Raw genomic sequence first — 13,027 nt, forward strand, 5'->3', positions numbered from 1 at the left:
TTTTGACAGGCATCCCGATTTTGAAAGTATTTCCAGCAGAAAAATTGCAGCAGCTTTTGCAACAACTAAGTCCCACTTTTGATCCGTTAACCATCCGAAACTCACCCGAGGCCCTCGGGACCTCAACCCAAAATATCAACAAGTCCTAAAATATCATACAAACTTATTTGAAACCTCAAATCACATCAAACAATGCTAAAATCATGAATCATGCTCCAATTCAAGCTTAATGAAACTTAGAATTTCCAACTTCTACATTCGATGTCGAAACCTATCAAATCAAGTCCGATTGACCTCAAATTTTGCACCCAAGTCATAAATGATATAACAGAGCTGTAAAAAATTTCAGAACTGGATTCCGATCCCGATATCAAAAAGTCAACTCCCCGGTCAAACTTTCAAACTTTAAATTTCTATTTTAGCCATTTCAACTCTAATTTCACTACGGACTTCCAAATAAAATTCCGATCACGCTCCTAAGTCCAAAATCATCATACGGAGCTGTTGGAATCATCAAAATTCTATTCTGGAGTCATTTGCATATAATTCGATATTCGGTCACTATTTAAACTCAAACTTTAAACTTTTTATCAAAATTCCATATCTTGGGCTAGGGACCTCGGAATTTGGTTCCGGGCATACGCCCAAGTCCCAATTCACGATACAGACCTATCAGAACTGTCAAAATACTGATCCGAGTCCGTTTGCTCAAAATATTGACCAAAGTCAACTCAGTTGTGTTTTAAACATCTAATTCACATTTTAATCTATTTTTCACCTGAAAACTTTCCGAAAAATTTTTGCGAACTGCACATGCAAGTCGAGTAATGGTAAATAGTGCTTATATCACATAATTAATTATTAAATTTAAAGATGATATTTTGGGTCATCACATATAGTCTGTTAATAGTTTTTTAGCTGATAATTAGTTGGCAGATTGGTTAGTTAGAGGTGACATGGCAGCGGCCTATTGGTAAGTTAAGAGTTAGTTAGTGGAGTTAGTGGAGCTTTGTATAGCTTTGTATATAGTCTTTCGGAGGATTTGCTAATGAAGACATACACTCATTTTATCCAAAATGCTCTCTTCTTCTTCTTTCTAGAAGTTTCCTTGTCGAGCTTGAGGCTCCAAGTGCAGATTAGCTGTTTTTGACATTTTTTTAGGCGCAATTCTTGACTCAAAAAACATCCAAATTAACAAGGAACAGACAGCAGTAAATTGATAAGCCACTGTACATAATTCCTTTTTTATAGATATTGCAATGATCGCACAACTTTCTCACCTTTTTATTTTTTCTTTCTTTTCTGCTAAATAAAATAAAAGTTATGTGAAAATTATAGAACATCACAAATATAATCCTACCCAACTATAGTTATTGAATAGAAGAAAGAAAAAGAAGAAACCAAAAAAAGGACCCAAATAAGTTTAAAATGATGCATTAATATATATATATATATATATATATATATATATAATTTTTACAATTAAGTTATTAATCTTAAAATTACATAACTAGCTTAAATGCCGACAGCTAGGAACTAAATGGCATGTATGAACGTCTAAAGCTCCTAATGCAAGGAGAAACTAGAGTATGTATTTTTACCCGCAAAGTGCATATTCTGGTTTTAAATATAATCCTACCTATGCAACAAAGCCAAGAGCAAGTATTATCCATCCAAAAGTGTCATACTTGAGAACACTGCTCTTCTTCTTCTTCTTCTTCTTTGAACTCTGGAATACAAAGAGCAGATGAATTGTTAACTAACAACAAAAAAATATGAAAAACTGAGACTAAATTTTCCACCCCACTCAAAAATTATCTTTAGAACTTGTTCTTAAACGGCCTATTATAGCTTTTCTTTTCAAAAAAAGGATGATGAGTACAGTTTCATACCTTTTACGAAAGAGAGAACGGATTAATAAAGCAAAGCGATTATGTTTTGTGAACTGAGCAACAAAAAATTAAAGAAAGCAAGAAAGAGGAATGCAATTTAAGAATAGGTCACAAACATCAAAAAATTCAAGGAAAGATCACATTCAATTTCTTTGCCATCTCGGACCCTAAGAAAGTCATGTCGGATGGAGAACTATTGAAACATATGCACACCAAACTAAGCTATTGAAATATCTAATTTTGAACTGAACTGATAGATAAGTAGGAGTTAGGGCTAAGTCACTATACATAGGTTTTCCTTTATTAAATAGCTAGCTTTGTTGGCTTAGTTGTGGCTTTGTAACTGTTTCTTTGGTGATTAATAAAATTAAGTTAGTTATCAAAAAAAAAGTATATCGACTTTAAGCATGCAACATGTGATGATATGAATAGTTACTCAAGAAAAATTAAGATCATGAAAGATTAGCTAGAAAATGTCATTATCTCTTCTTTTTTTTTTTGGTAATTAGTCAAATTTTATTAAGGAAAAAAATATGTACAAACAAATCGAAACCCCTAAAGCTGGACAGCCTCAACTTTAGAACAACTATCTCCTTAACATCCCCCATCCCTTTTTACAACATGTTTCCGAGCAAACTTAGGGGTAATAGTTCATATTTCTCAAAATTTCAACTATCCTACTGTTCCATTGTCCTCTTCCATGCATGTCTTGTACTATCAATTTACCAAGGCCTACAACACTTCTTTGTTTGCCCAAGAAAGTCCTTTGGTTCCTCTCTTGCAATAAATAGTAGATACAACCAGCCATCACCATCCTAAATATACCAGCTTTGGCATTTTTTCTTTTAGCATGATTGACTGCCTAGTTAACTTCTTGACTCCATCCCATAGGTAATTTGTTGATGCCTTGTCAATTGAGCAGTTTGGTCAATAATTCTGCAGAGAACTTGCAGTTGAAGAACAAATGTTCTATGGATTCATCTTCAGTGTTGCATAGAGGACACTGTAAGTTTGTTACTACACCCTACTTAAGCAACATGTCCTTCGTATATATTCTCCCAAGATCTACGAGTTGCACGATAAATGTCCATTTGTTGCATCCAGGATTATTACATACTAGTCTTCTCCAGCTAACCTTGTGAAAGTCACCTCTTAACATGTGATAGAACTTCTTAATTGAGAACTGAGTAACATCCATGTCACGCCCCGAACTCGGGGAGCGCGACCGGCGCTCAACCAAGTGAACCCGATCAAGCAAGCATGTTAGATACTTTCTACCCAAACTCACTTATGAATAAAGATACATTTTCATTAATTAGACAATAAAGAGATCATGTGTACAATACCAATTCATTACCATTAGTTACTTCATTTTAAAGTCCTCAAAATCGTACATTACACATCCTTAGTTTAGAAGTGGAGCATGTGATACAATTACAGTATCATTAGCTTCATCTTCCCAATACCAATGTACAATCCACACCATGTCTACGGAGCCTCTAACGGGTACAAGAGAGTGCTAGGATAATATCGGCAACAAGGCCCCGGCTATACCTCAAAACACAATACATGAGAAAACAAATGGTACATGACCCCGATATGAAATGGGGCTCACCAAGTAGCTGAGAGGAGAATATACTGCTATCACAGATCGATGTCACCTGCTATGGAAGCACCTGCATCCATTAAAAGATGTAGCGCCCCCGGCAAAAGATACGTGAGTACATGTGGAATAGTACTCGTATGTAAGGCAGACAGAACAACATATGAAAATACGGTAACTCAAATAAGAGGTAAATAAAGGACATCAAGGAACTACGAAACATCACATAGATTTAAATTTCAAGTCTTATTATACTTACATCATTTTAAACCTCTTTTAGGATTAACCGAGCCATATGAACTATACGTGGAATACATAATATAATTTTATTGAAACAACATGTACGAACAACGCCAATGAAAGTGGCACCTATGCCTGTGTTAATAAAGCGTCTCACTAGATCGTCCATATCCCTCTCTTATTTTACGACCATACATTTACATATCATATTATACACCTATGTGTCTCATAAACTATCTATAGTGTTTATTCATACCGTACACCTATATATTTTATACACAATACACCTATGCATTTCATAGACCGTCCATAGTGTTCTATACATAATATACATATGCGTTTTTAGACCGTCCATAGGATTCCATACACAATATGCCTATACGTTTCATAGATCGTCCATAGGATTCATAACACAATATACCTATGCGTTTCATAGACCGTCCATAGGACTCCATACACAATGCGCCTATGTGTTTCATAGACCGTCCATAGGATTCATAACACAATACACCTATGTGTTTCATAGACAGTTCATAGGGTTCATAACACATTATACTTATGCATTTCATAGACTGTCCATAGGGTTCATAACACATCATTATGCACATAACTGTGTATAAACTCAAGCGACATGACTAACGCTACTTTTAAGGTCGTAAGTTCCCGGATCATTGGAACACTTCATGTTCATGCTCATCATGGAAAAACATAGCTCATTACATTAATACATGCATGGCCAATCATTAAGTAGATTTCAATGGTACATAGACCCAATTTCTTTCCTTAAGGTTCGTCATCATTTAGTATAGGACGTCTCTTTTACACCTCATTATATACCTCTTTGTCATCTTGGGTCACTAACTAAGTTCATGATTTTTTTGTTTTTCGCAACTGCCACAGTTCATGTTCATACTACCCCGTACTTGTACTAATCACGGGTGATCATAGGACATTAATGACATTTATTATAAAAAGGAGTCAAAACTCATCTCATAATGTTTCACACATTCTTTCATTTTATTAGCACTATTAGCCACAATTATAAAATTATTCTTGGCACGCCGACCGTATTTAGTATTTCATGCTCACCTTTTTCACTTTCAAACATCATCATCATCATCAATAACAAGGCGTTTCAATCAAGGTTTTTGTCACACCTCCTTTTTCCCGAAGGGGGTATTAGGGGATAGGGAGTTTTTTCAATTAAAGTGACAATGTTCGAAATGGGATTATTTGTTTAATCAGAGTCGCCACTTGGAATATTTATGTTATCCCAAGTCACCGGTTTATTTTAAATCCCAAATCGAGGAAATTGACTCTTATTTATGGTCTGCGAATACAGAAGACCGGGTAAGGAATTCTGTTAACCCGAAAGAAGGTGTGAGGCACTCCCGAATTCTGTGGTTCTAGCATAGTCGCTCAACTATTAATAATTGGCCAAATTATCTGATTTAATACATATTTGAGACCTATCGTGTATTTTTACCTTTTAAACCGCTTTTGGTATTTATGGAATTTGTTTGAACAAGTCGCGATGTCGCGCACTCGTTTGTTTTTGTACACATTGTGAATCGCGCCACATGAAACGCACCCGCGATTTACAACATGTTAATTTTTATTATTATTTGAAGTGATGGTCGAGTCACGTGAAACGCACACTCGACTTGGAGATTATGTATCGTGACTATGCCACGGAAACCGTACCCATAGCCACAATGATTTATTAATCGCGCCTAAAGCAACTAGCGCATTTATGATTATTTCTTCCTATATTTTGGGATTATGTGAAGGTCTTGAGTTCAAATGCCTTCGATGGATTTACCTTATTAATAATATGGTTGATAGTTGGTTTTCACAAAATCGTGAGTTATGCATGAGGAAAGACTCACATTTAAACCTTAACCAGGTCTGTTGTAAACGTTTGTGGGCTTACAATTGAGCCCAAATGATAATATAGTGTGGAAACCATTAGGCCCCAAATTGGGCATGCAGCCTCGTTAGGCCAATTAATAGGCCCATACTGGGAAAAGCTAAATCCACAAATTCCTACTCAAACAAGTCCAGTCACACTTCATAGCTTACAAAATCTTTGGGCAAGCACAGATTAATTACTCAATGTTAAAATCAGGTCCTAAATAATAACATCCCAAATCATATACTCGATCATTATGCTAAACACAAAAGTCTCGATTGAGTCTAGGCTAAACATGTGAAAACAGTATGCCTCAATTCATGCTAAAAATCATCTTAAGCCACGAATCATTCACATAAAGCACAAAAATGATTTTCCTAAACATTCTGCCATGTCACTTGAATCTATAGCATATTTAAGTATTAGCTAGATCTAGCATTTCAAATAAGTTCACACACGTTCCACTTATATTAAAACCAAAATTGACAACAGATTCAATCATTCACGACAAGAGAATTTAGGAGGAGAAAGCCAAAATTTCATTGCAAATCAAGGAAAAAGTACAAGTTGGAGATGTGTACCTAATCGCTTAGGAATTGGCTAGAAACGCCAAATAAAGGCTAGACAAAAGGGCCAAATGAAGATCAACAAGACATCAACAGCAACGGAAGCAGTCCACGGCAAAATCAACCTTCAACAACTTAAACTCAAGAACCCCAAAACTAACAAGTAGATGAACTGAAGTTTGACGGAAACAAGAGTTTCATAATTTCCCTTTCTAATCTGTTTCCTTTTTTCTTTTTCTTTTTTGTATTTTTCCAGATCTGAAATCCAAAGTTTTTTTGATTGTGAGTTTCTGTGTATAAGAGGAGAGGAGAGTGTGGGAGTGAGGTCTGTGAATCGCGAGGTGAGGGATGAGATTAAGGGGACGACTCAGGTTTTTTGAGTGTAGAAGAGGAGTCCCTCTTTTGGGGGGGGGGGGGGTCTCTGATTCTATGTTGAAGATGGTGAGGGTGAGATAGTAGTCCTTCTTTTTCTTTTTTTGTGGGTGAGGTGTGTATTTATCTTTAGGTAGGGAGAACTTATGGTTAAGGGATTGGGCTTGGATTTAGGAAATTGGGTTGGGTCCATGTCTTGTTGGGTTTTAATTTTGGGCTAAGAAGACTAAAATAATGTAATGTATTTATAAAAATCACTCCTAATAAACTACTAAAATAAAATTAAATATTAAAAGTAAAACTATATTTTTATATTTTTAAATGTTATAATAAAGTAAAAATAGAGAAAATAGGCTAAAGTCATGGTAAAATTAAAATACTATAAACATAAATATACTAACTGACCTTAAACTAAAAATGAAAATATTTTTGAGTTTTTAAATTGTAATTTGAAGTAAAAATTGATTGAAACTCTATAAAAATTAAAGTTAAGTTAAATAAATATTTTAAACACTAAAATAGCTCAAAAACGTGCCGGATCAAAAATTACGTGCTTACAGTTTTCAGTACACATATGAGCAATTAAGAGTTAAGCACGTAGAGGTTTGTCATAATAGCCTTCGTTTGACTTTGACTTGAAGTCGAAACATTTTTAATGCACAACCCATACTTTGAACACATTCTCAAATGATAACATAACACGATAAAAGTATTTGGGATACATATTGATCATATATCTTTCAACACAAGCTTATTCAGAATAGTTAATTTTATAATGAACAACTCGGGACTTACATAAATTACACGAATACCGTGTGATTCAGTTTTTAAGAGAGGAATTTAGCCAACATACCTCGCTTTGAGCTTTCCTTAAATTACTACAACATTCCGAAAATCCTAGAAATTCCAATCTATTTTGAGACATAACAAAATTGAACACAAATTAGGAAGATATTCATTGTTTCAGCTCATTTGAGCATTTTATCAAACACTAGGTGTGCACATTTGGCCACAAGGTTCTTCTACAAGATTTTCTTCATTCTACAACACAATCTTTACTTATTTGAGCTCAACAATCTTCCCACAAACCTTATTGGTACATACGTGTATACATAATACTCTCACACCCAAGAATCATACTCCCAATCACCAATCTTTTACCCTAAACTCGAAATTGAAGATTAGGGTTAGAACCTTACCTATTGAGTGAAGATCTTATGAGATTTTTGTGTTGGATTTCAAAGCTTGGACAAGATCTTGATGAACAAAGAACTTGAGCTTCTTCCTCTCTCTACAACACTCTCACTTATCTCTAAAATCATCACATAATCGTCCAAAAATAAGCCCCAAAGGCTATTTATAAAAATGAGGTCGGGTTATAAAAATCAGAAAATGGACCCTCCGAACTCAGGTCTGCGGTTGCAGAATGGACCGCATAATAGGTATGCGGTCCGCAAAATGGACCGCAAAGCTGATGCCCAGAACTGGGTTGCACTGGTCAGGTCTGCGACCGTTCTGCAGTCCGCAGACCACTTATGTCGTCGCAAAATGAATTATGCGACCGCAGAATTGGCGCAAAATAACTTTCAAAATCCAACAACTCTTTGCTCAACTATGCGATCGTTATGCGGCCCGCAAACTTATTCTGCGGTCGCAAACGTGACCGCAGAATCGCTTTCTTTTGCCAAAAAATTTCCATCAACTCTCAGTGCATTCTTCAACCCAAAAAGTTCGTACCGCGGTGAGCTTGCGAGCCGCGAAGAATTTCTACAATCCTCAAATACGTAAGCCTACCTCTGCACCACGAAACCTTAAATTCTTTTACTAAATTTTACGGGGCCTTGCAATCCATCAGATCTTCATATGTGTAGCCAGCAGCTTCAACAGTCTTCTTTGCCTTAAACACCTTGACCACCATCTAAGAAGCATTTCTAGGTTTAACCTCCCATGAGTGTTTTCTCTTCACATAGTAATTATGGATCCACTTGATCCATAATCTATCTTTTTTTCTTACATAAATCCCAAAAGTATTTGCATATAGAAGCCTTATTCCATATATAGATATCAATCACATTAAAAACTTCAACTGATTTGGGCAGACTTTGTCCCATGAAACTAATGCCTTCCTGGTTATCTCGTTTCCTCCAGTCCAGAGAAATCTTTTACACACAACTTCAATTTGTTGTATGATCCTTTTTGGCATGATAAATATCTGGCACCAAAACGTTTGCCTAGAGAAAATAATACTTTTTATCAGTTGTAGCCTTCTCGCATATGACAGGAATTTTGAAGTCCATGAAGTGATTATTCCTACCATTTTGTCTAGTAAAGGCTGACATTGTGAAACTGATAATCTCTTAGTACTGAGGGGCATTCCTAGATATCTTACTGGTAACTCGCCTTCAGAGATTCCCAAAACTTCCATAATTTCCTTCTTCTTATCATCAGAAACTCTACCAAAGAAGATGAAACTTTTATGCTTGTTGACTATTAGACGTGAGGCATGGGAAAATTGCAGAAAACAGTCATATAATAATTTTACTGATCCTCTATCACCCCTGCAAAACAAGAGAAGATCATTGGCAAACCCAAGCTGCACTATTTGCATTTATCACATCTGGGTGATAGTTGAAATCATGTATTTTCCTCAAGGTCTTCAGGTTTCTGGTTAGGTATTCCATTAATAATACAAAAGAGAAATGGCGGCAAAAGATCTCCTTGTCTTAGTCCTCTCCTGTCATCAAAATGTGGTGTTGGTTTTCCATTCAGTAGGATAGAATAAGACACTGTATTGACACAACTCATAACCCATTTTACAAACATATCCGGGAATGGCATACCAATTAGAATTTGTTCTACAAACATCCACTCAAGAGAATCGTGCGCCTTCTGCATATCCAATTTCATCGTGCATCTTGGTGAAATTCCTTTTCTTCCATAACCCTTAACTAATTCATGGCTAAGTATTATATTATCTGTGATCATCCTGCCTGGCACAAAAGCCGACTAGCAATTGTCCACCAAATCATTCATAACTATCTGTAGACTCTTCGTTAATATCTTAGAAATGAGTTTGTATACGGTAGCGCAGCATGAAATAGGCCTATATTCTTTTATGGATGCTGGATTTTTTTACCTTTCGAATCAGTGTTACTGAAGTGCAATTCGCAGCTCTAAATATAGTAGCAGTCTTGAAGAAATCTAAGACAGCTTCTGTAACCCCATTACCTATAATTGTCCATGCGTTTTTGAAGAAGAAAGCATTCAATCCATCACAGCCAGGGGCTTTCATATCATCTATATCCAATAGAGCATGGTATACTTCATCTCTGGTAACTGGTCTGATCAAATCTCTCTGTTGTTCCCTATTCAATGCAGGACCTTGTTTCATGACAGTAGGATTAATAGCAAATAGTGTAGATGTTGTTGTCCCAAGTAGCTTCTTGTAAAATTCTATGACTTCATCTTTTATTTATGCTTCAGAATGAATTATATCTCCTTGAGTGTTTGTCAGACTTCTAGTGTAATTTTAGAAATATATACTCTTCATATTTGCAAAGAAATAAGCCGAGTTTGAATCACCTTCCTGGATAGATTATCCCAGCTTCTCCTGAACTTCATTCAACTGTTTTCTTATTTGTTTCATCCTTCTATCCACTCCATGAAATTGTTCAAAATTGAGTTTCTTCAACCCTTGTTTAATTAGTTCCAACCTATTCCACACTTTTTTCACGTGGTTTTCTTCGGTATATGTATGTCAACCTTCCTCTACTACTGTTAAGAATTGTTTATGCTCAGCTATGCAATTGAAAAACTTGAATGGTTTCCCTCTTCTATCTATTTGTCCAGCAAAGTTGATCCTCAAAGGAGAGTGATCAGAAATATGCGGCTCTAATATCTAGATTATCAATGTTGTCATATTATTCATCTATGCAGCATTTACTATAGCTTTGTCGATCCTGCTAAAAGTATGGTTATTTGTCCAAGTATGTTCCCTACCGATAGTTTGCAGTTGTACCAAACCATTATCCACCATGAACTCCCTAAAGTCCCTTGTTTCATAATCTTGAACTTGTGTCCCATGTAATCTGTCCTCCTGATTCAGCACAACATTGAAATCGCCAATGGCAATCCATGGTCCTTGTTGTGTGTTCACCAATATCTGGAGTTTATCCCATAAGTGTCTTCTGTCTTGTATTGTGTGAAGCCCATATATAGCAGTAAAAGCAAAGTCCAGCTTCAATTCAAAGATTCTTACTTGACTATGTATATATTGTGCATCCATTTCAATTAGTGTAAACTCCACAACTCTAGGATCCCAAACTAACCAGATTCTCCCTTTATTATTCATACTATAGTTTGATATCCATTTCCACCCAGAAACTATTTTTTGGATTATTTTTGTCTCATTTTGTGTTGCTACTCTATGTTCTAGGATGGCAAATAGATCCATTTTATTCTCTTTAGTAGCTACTTTCAACTCCTTCTGCTATTATGCCTTATTCACCTCTCATATTTCATGTAAATAAATTGATGTTGGAATGAATGAAGAACTAGCCAACCCCTCAGAACCTCTATTACTACTACTTCATTTCAGCAATTCCTCTATAATAATCAGTAACACGCTGATTATAGTCCACTGCTACACCATTAGTATTGCTAGTTCCTGCGAGTTGATTCTTTGGTTCAGTCAGAAGATTAAAGACATTACTTAAATGCTTCTTTCATCAGTTGTGGTTGTTTTAAAAGGTTTAGCAGTTGATTTGACTGTAACAATTTGCTACCCCTCTCCCTACTTCAAACCAGAATCTTCCCATGCCTTCTCTTTATTCATTTGCTTTGTTTGGACATTAACAGGTCATGATTTCACTATGGGTGCAACATTCACTGTTACTCATGTTTCCTTATTCCTCCAAGCTAGCTTAGGTCTGTCATTTCTTCTTCCCGCGGGGTGAATTCGGGGTTTTTGGTTATTCTCAAGAGCATAAGTATGCCCAATTTTTAGGTAAGTAACACAGTAAGCAGGTTCCCATTCATACGCAACCTCTTGTTTAAATGCTCCACCATTGGGATCTTGTACTTTAACACTTTTCGGCAAGGGTCTTGTAACATCCATCTCCACAAATAGCCTAGAATATGATATTCTAGCAGAGCTAGTTGTACAATCATCTGCATATAGAGGGTTGCCAAGCGCACTACCAATCTTGCTAAAAGACTTCATGGTCCAACAATTAAGAGGCAAGTTTGGTAACTTAATCCATAATGGAATAGTATTTAAAACTTCCTCGTATAGATTGAAATCTGGAGTCCAAGCTTTCATTATTACTGGTCGGCTGTTAATAGTGTGAGGCCTCGAGTACAATACCTCATTTCTCTCCTCCAAGTTCTGGAATCCAATCACAAAGTAATCTTCATTATGGTAGTAAATTTGTGGCTTCATTGCAAATTTCCACTGTGACACCAGAAACCTTTCCATGGCTCATATTGTTAGAGATTCTCCAATAACATATAGGATTATAGCTGAGCTCCACTTCTCATTCTCAATGTCTTCTGGATCAAGTTGAACTATTTTTTCCCCTTTGTGAATCAGCGACGCTATAAATTACAAATTCATACCCCTCGAAGCCATTTTGTTACTTGTAACCACACCAACCCATGATTATGTACCAGAATTAGTAGGGTTCAGTTCAGTTTTCCTTTGCACCTCGCCTGCCCTTGTTTTACAATTATCTCCACCCATTCCAGCTTTAATCCCTAGTCCACTATGTACTTTCTCCACTGATTTAGCATCAATCGGCCTGGAATTACCTTCAGTCGTAGTCAATTTCAGTTTTCCTATGCTTGTCTCCACCTCTGTGGACTGAACAGTCCTGTTCCTTTATCATGAGCGCTAGTATATTCTTTCCTCCTCCTATTACTTCCCTTGATGAATTACCACCGGTTGAACTGGAATTATTCCCAATTATGATTGAAGTTTGCTTCCCTGGACTAGGTGTTGCTCATGCATGTTGGATTTTTTGCTCATTCACCATGGCCATCGGTGAGCCCTTTTCTCCACCCACCTCAAGTACTACTCCTTTTGGAGATGTAGTTATGCCCTTCCCTAGCTTTCGTTCATCAGTCAGCCTTGGATCCGTACTTGGAACCTTGTTTACGCTATACCGGGGTCTTCCTATCCCCATCCCGATTAGAGGCTCACGTTAGAAAGAGTTTTTTGACTAGCCATAGATACCGAGATTTTTTCAGTATCTCTCATTACTATGTTAGTAAATACAATGATAGGCACAATATCTTCTTTTTCTTGTTTTTCTTCTTCTTCATAATTCAAATGATAGGCACAATCAAACAAGTTCATTAATTAGATTAATATCCATGACAATACTATTAAAACAATCTTTATTTGTCCATATTTTAACATAATTTTGCTTCAGTTTAATCATAG

General features: G+C 36.2%; 1 protein-coding gene and 1 long non-coding RNA gene across 2 annotated transcripts; both read right to left on the reverse strand.

Annotated features, from left to right (window-relative positions):
• Positions 1 to 1,499: 1,499 nt before the first annotated feature.
• On the reverse strand, positions 1,500 to 6,671 carry LOC107774126 (uncharacterized). The gene is made up of 3 exons (XR_001645441.2): positions 6,229 to 6,671; positions 1,893 to 3,568; positions 1,500 to 1,729 (listed from the first exon to the last, which is right to left on the reverse strand). It is a non-coding gene; the product is annotated as an uncharacterized LOC107774126 (long non-coding RNA).
• Positions 6,672 to 11,479: 4,808 nt separating this feature from the next.
• On the reverse strand, positions 11,480 to 12,061 carry LOC107814015 (uncharacterized). Its single transcript, XM_016639338.1, has one exon. The coding sequence runs from the start codon at positions 12,059 to 12,061 to the stop codon at positions 11,480 to 11,482; it is 582 nt and encodes a 193-aa protein (XP_016494824.1).
• Between the last annotated feature and the right edge of the window lie 966 nt (positions 12,062 to 13,027).

This window comes from Nicotiana tabacum, chromosome 14 (assembly GCF_000715075.1).
Source record: "Nicotiana tabacum cultivar K326 chromosome 14, ASM71507v2, whole genome shotgun sequence".
In the NCBI taxonomy this organism is placed as follows: domain Eukaryota; kingdom Viridiplantae; phylum Streptophyta; class Magnoliopsida; order Solanales; family Solanaceae; genus Nicotiana; species Nicotiana tabacum.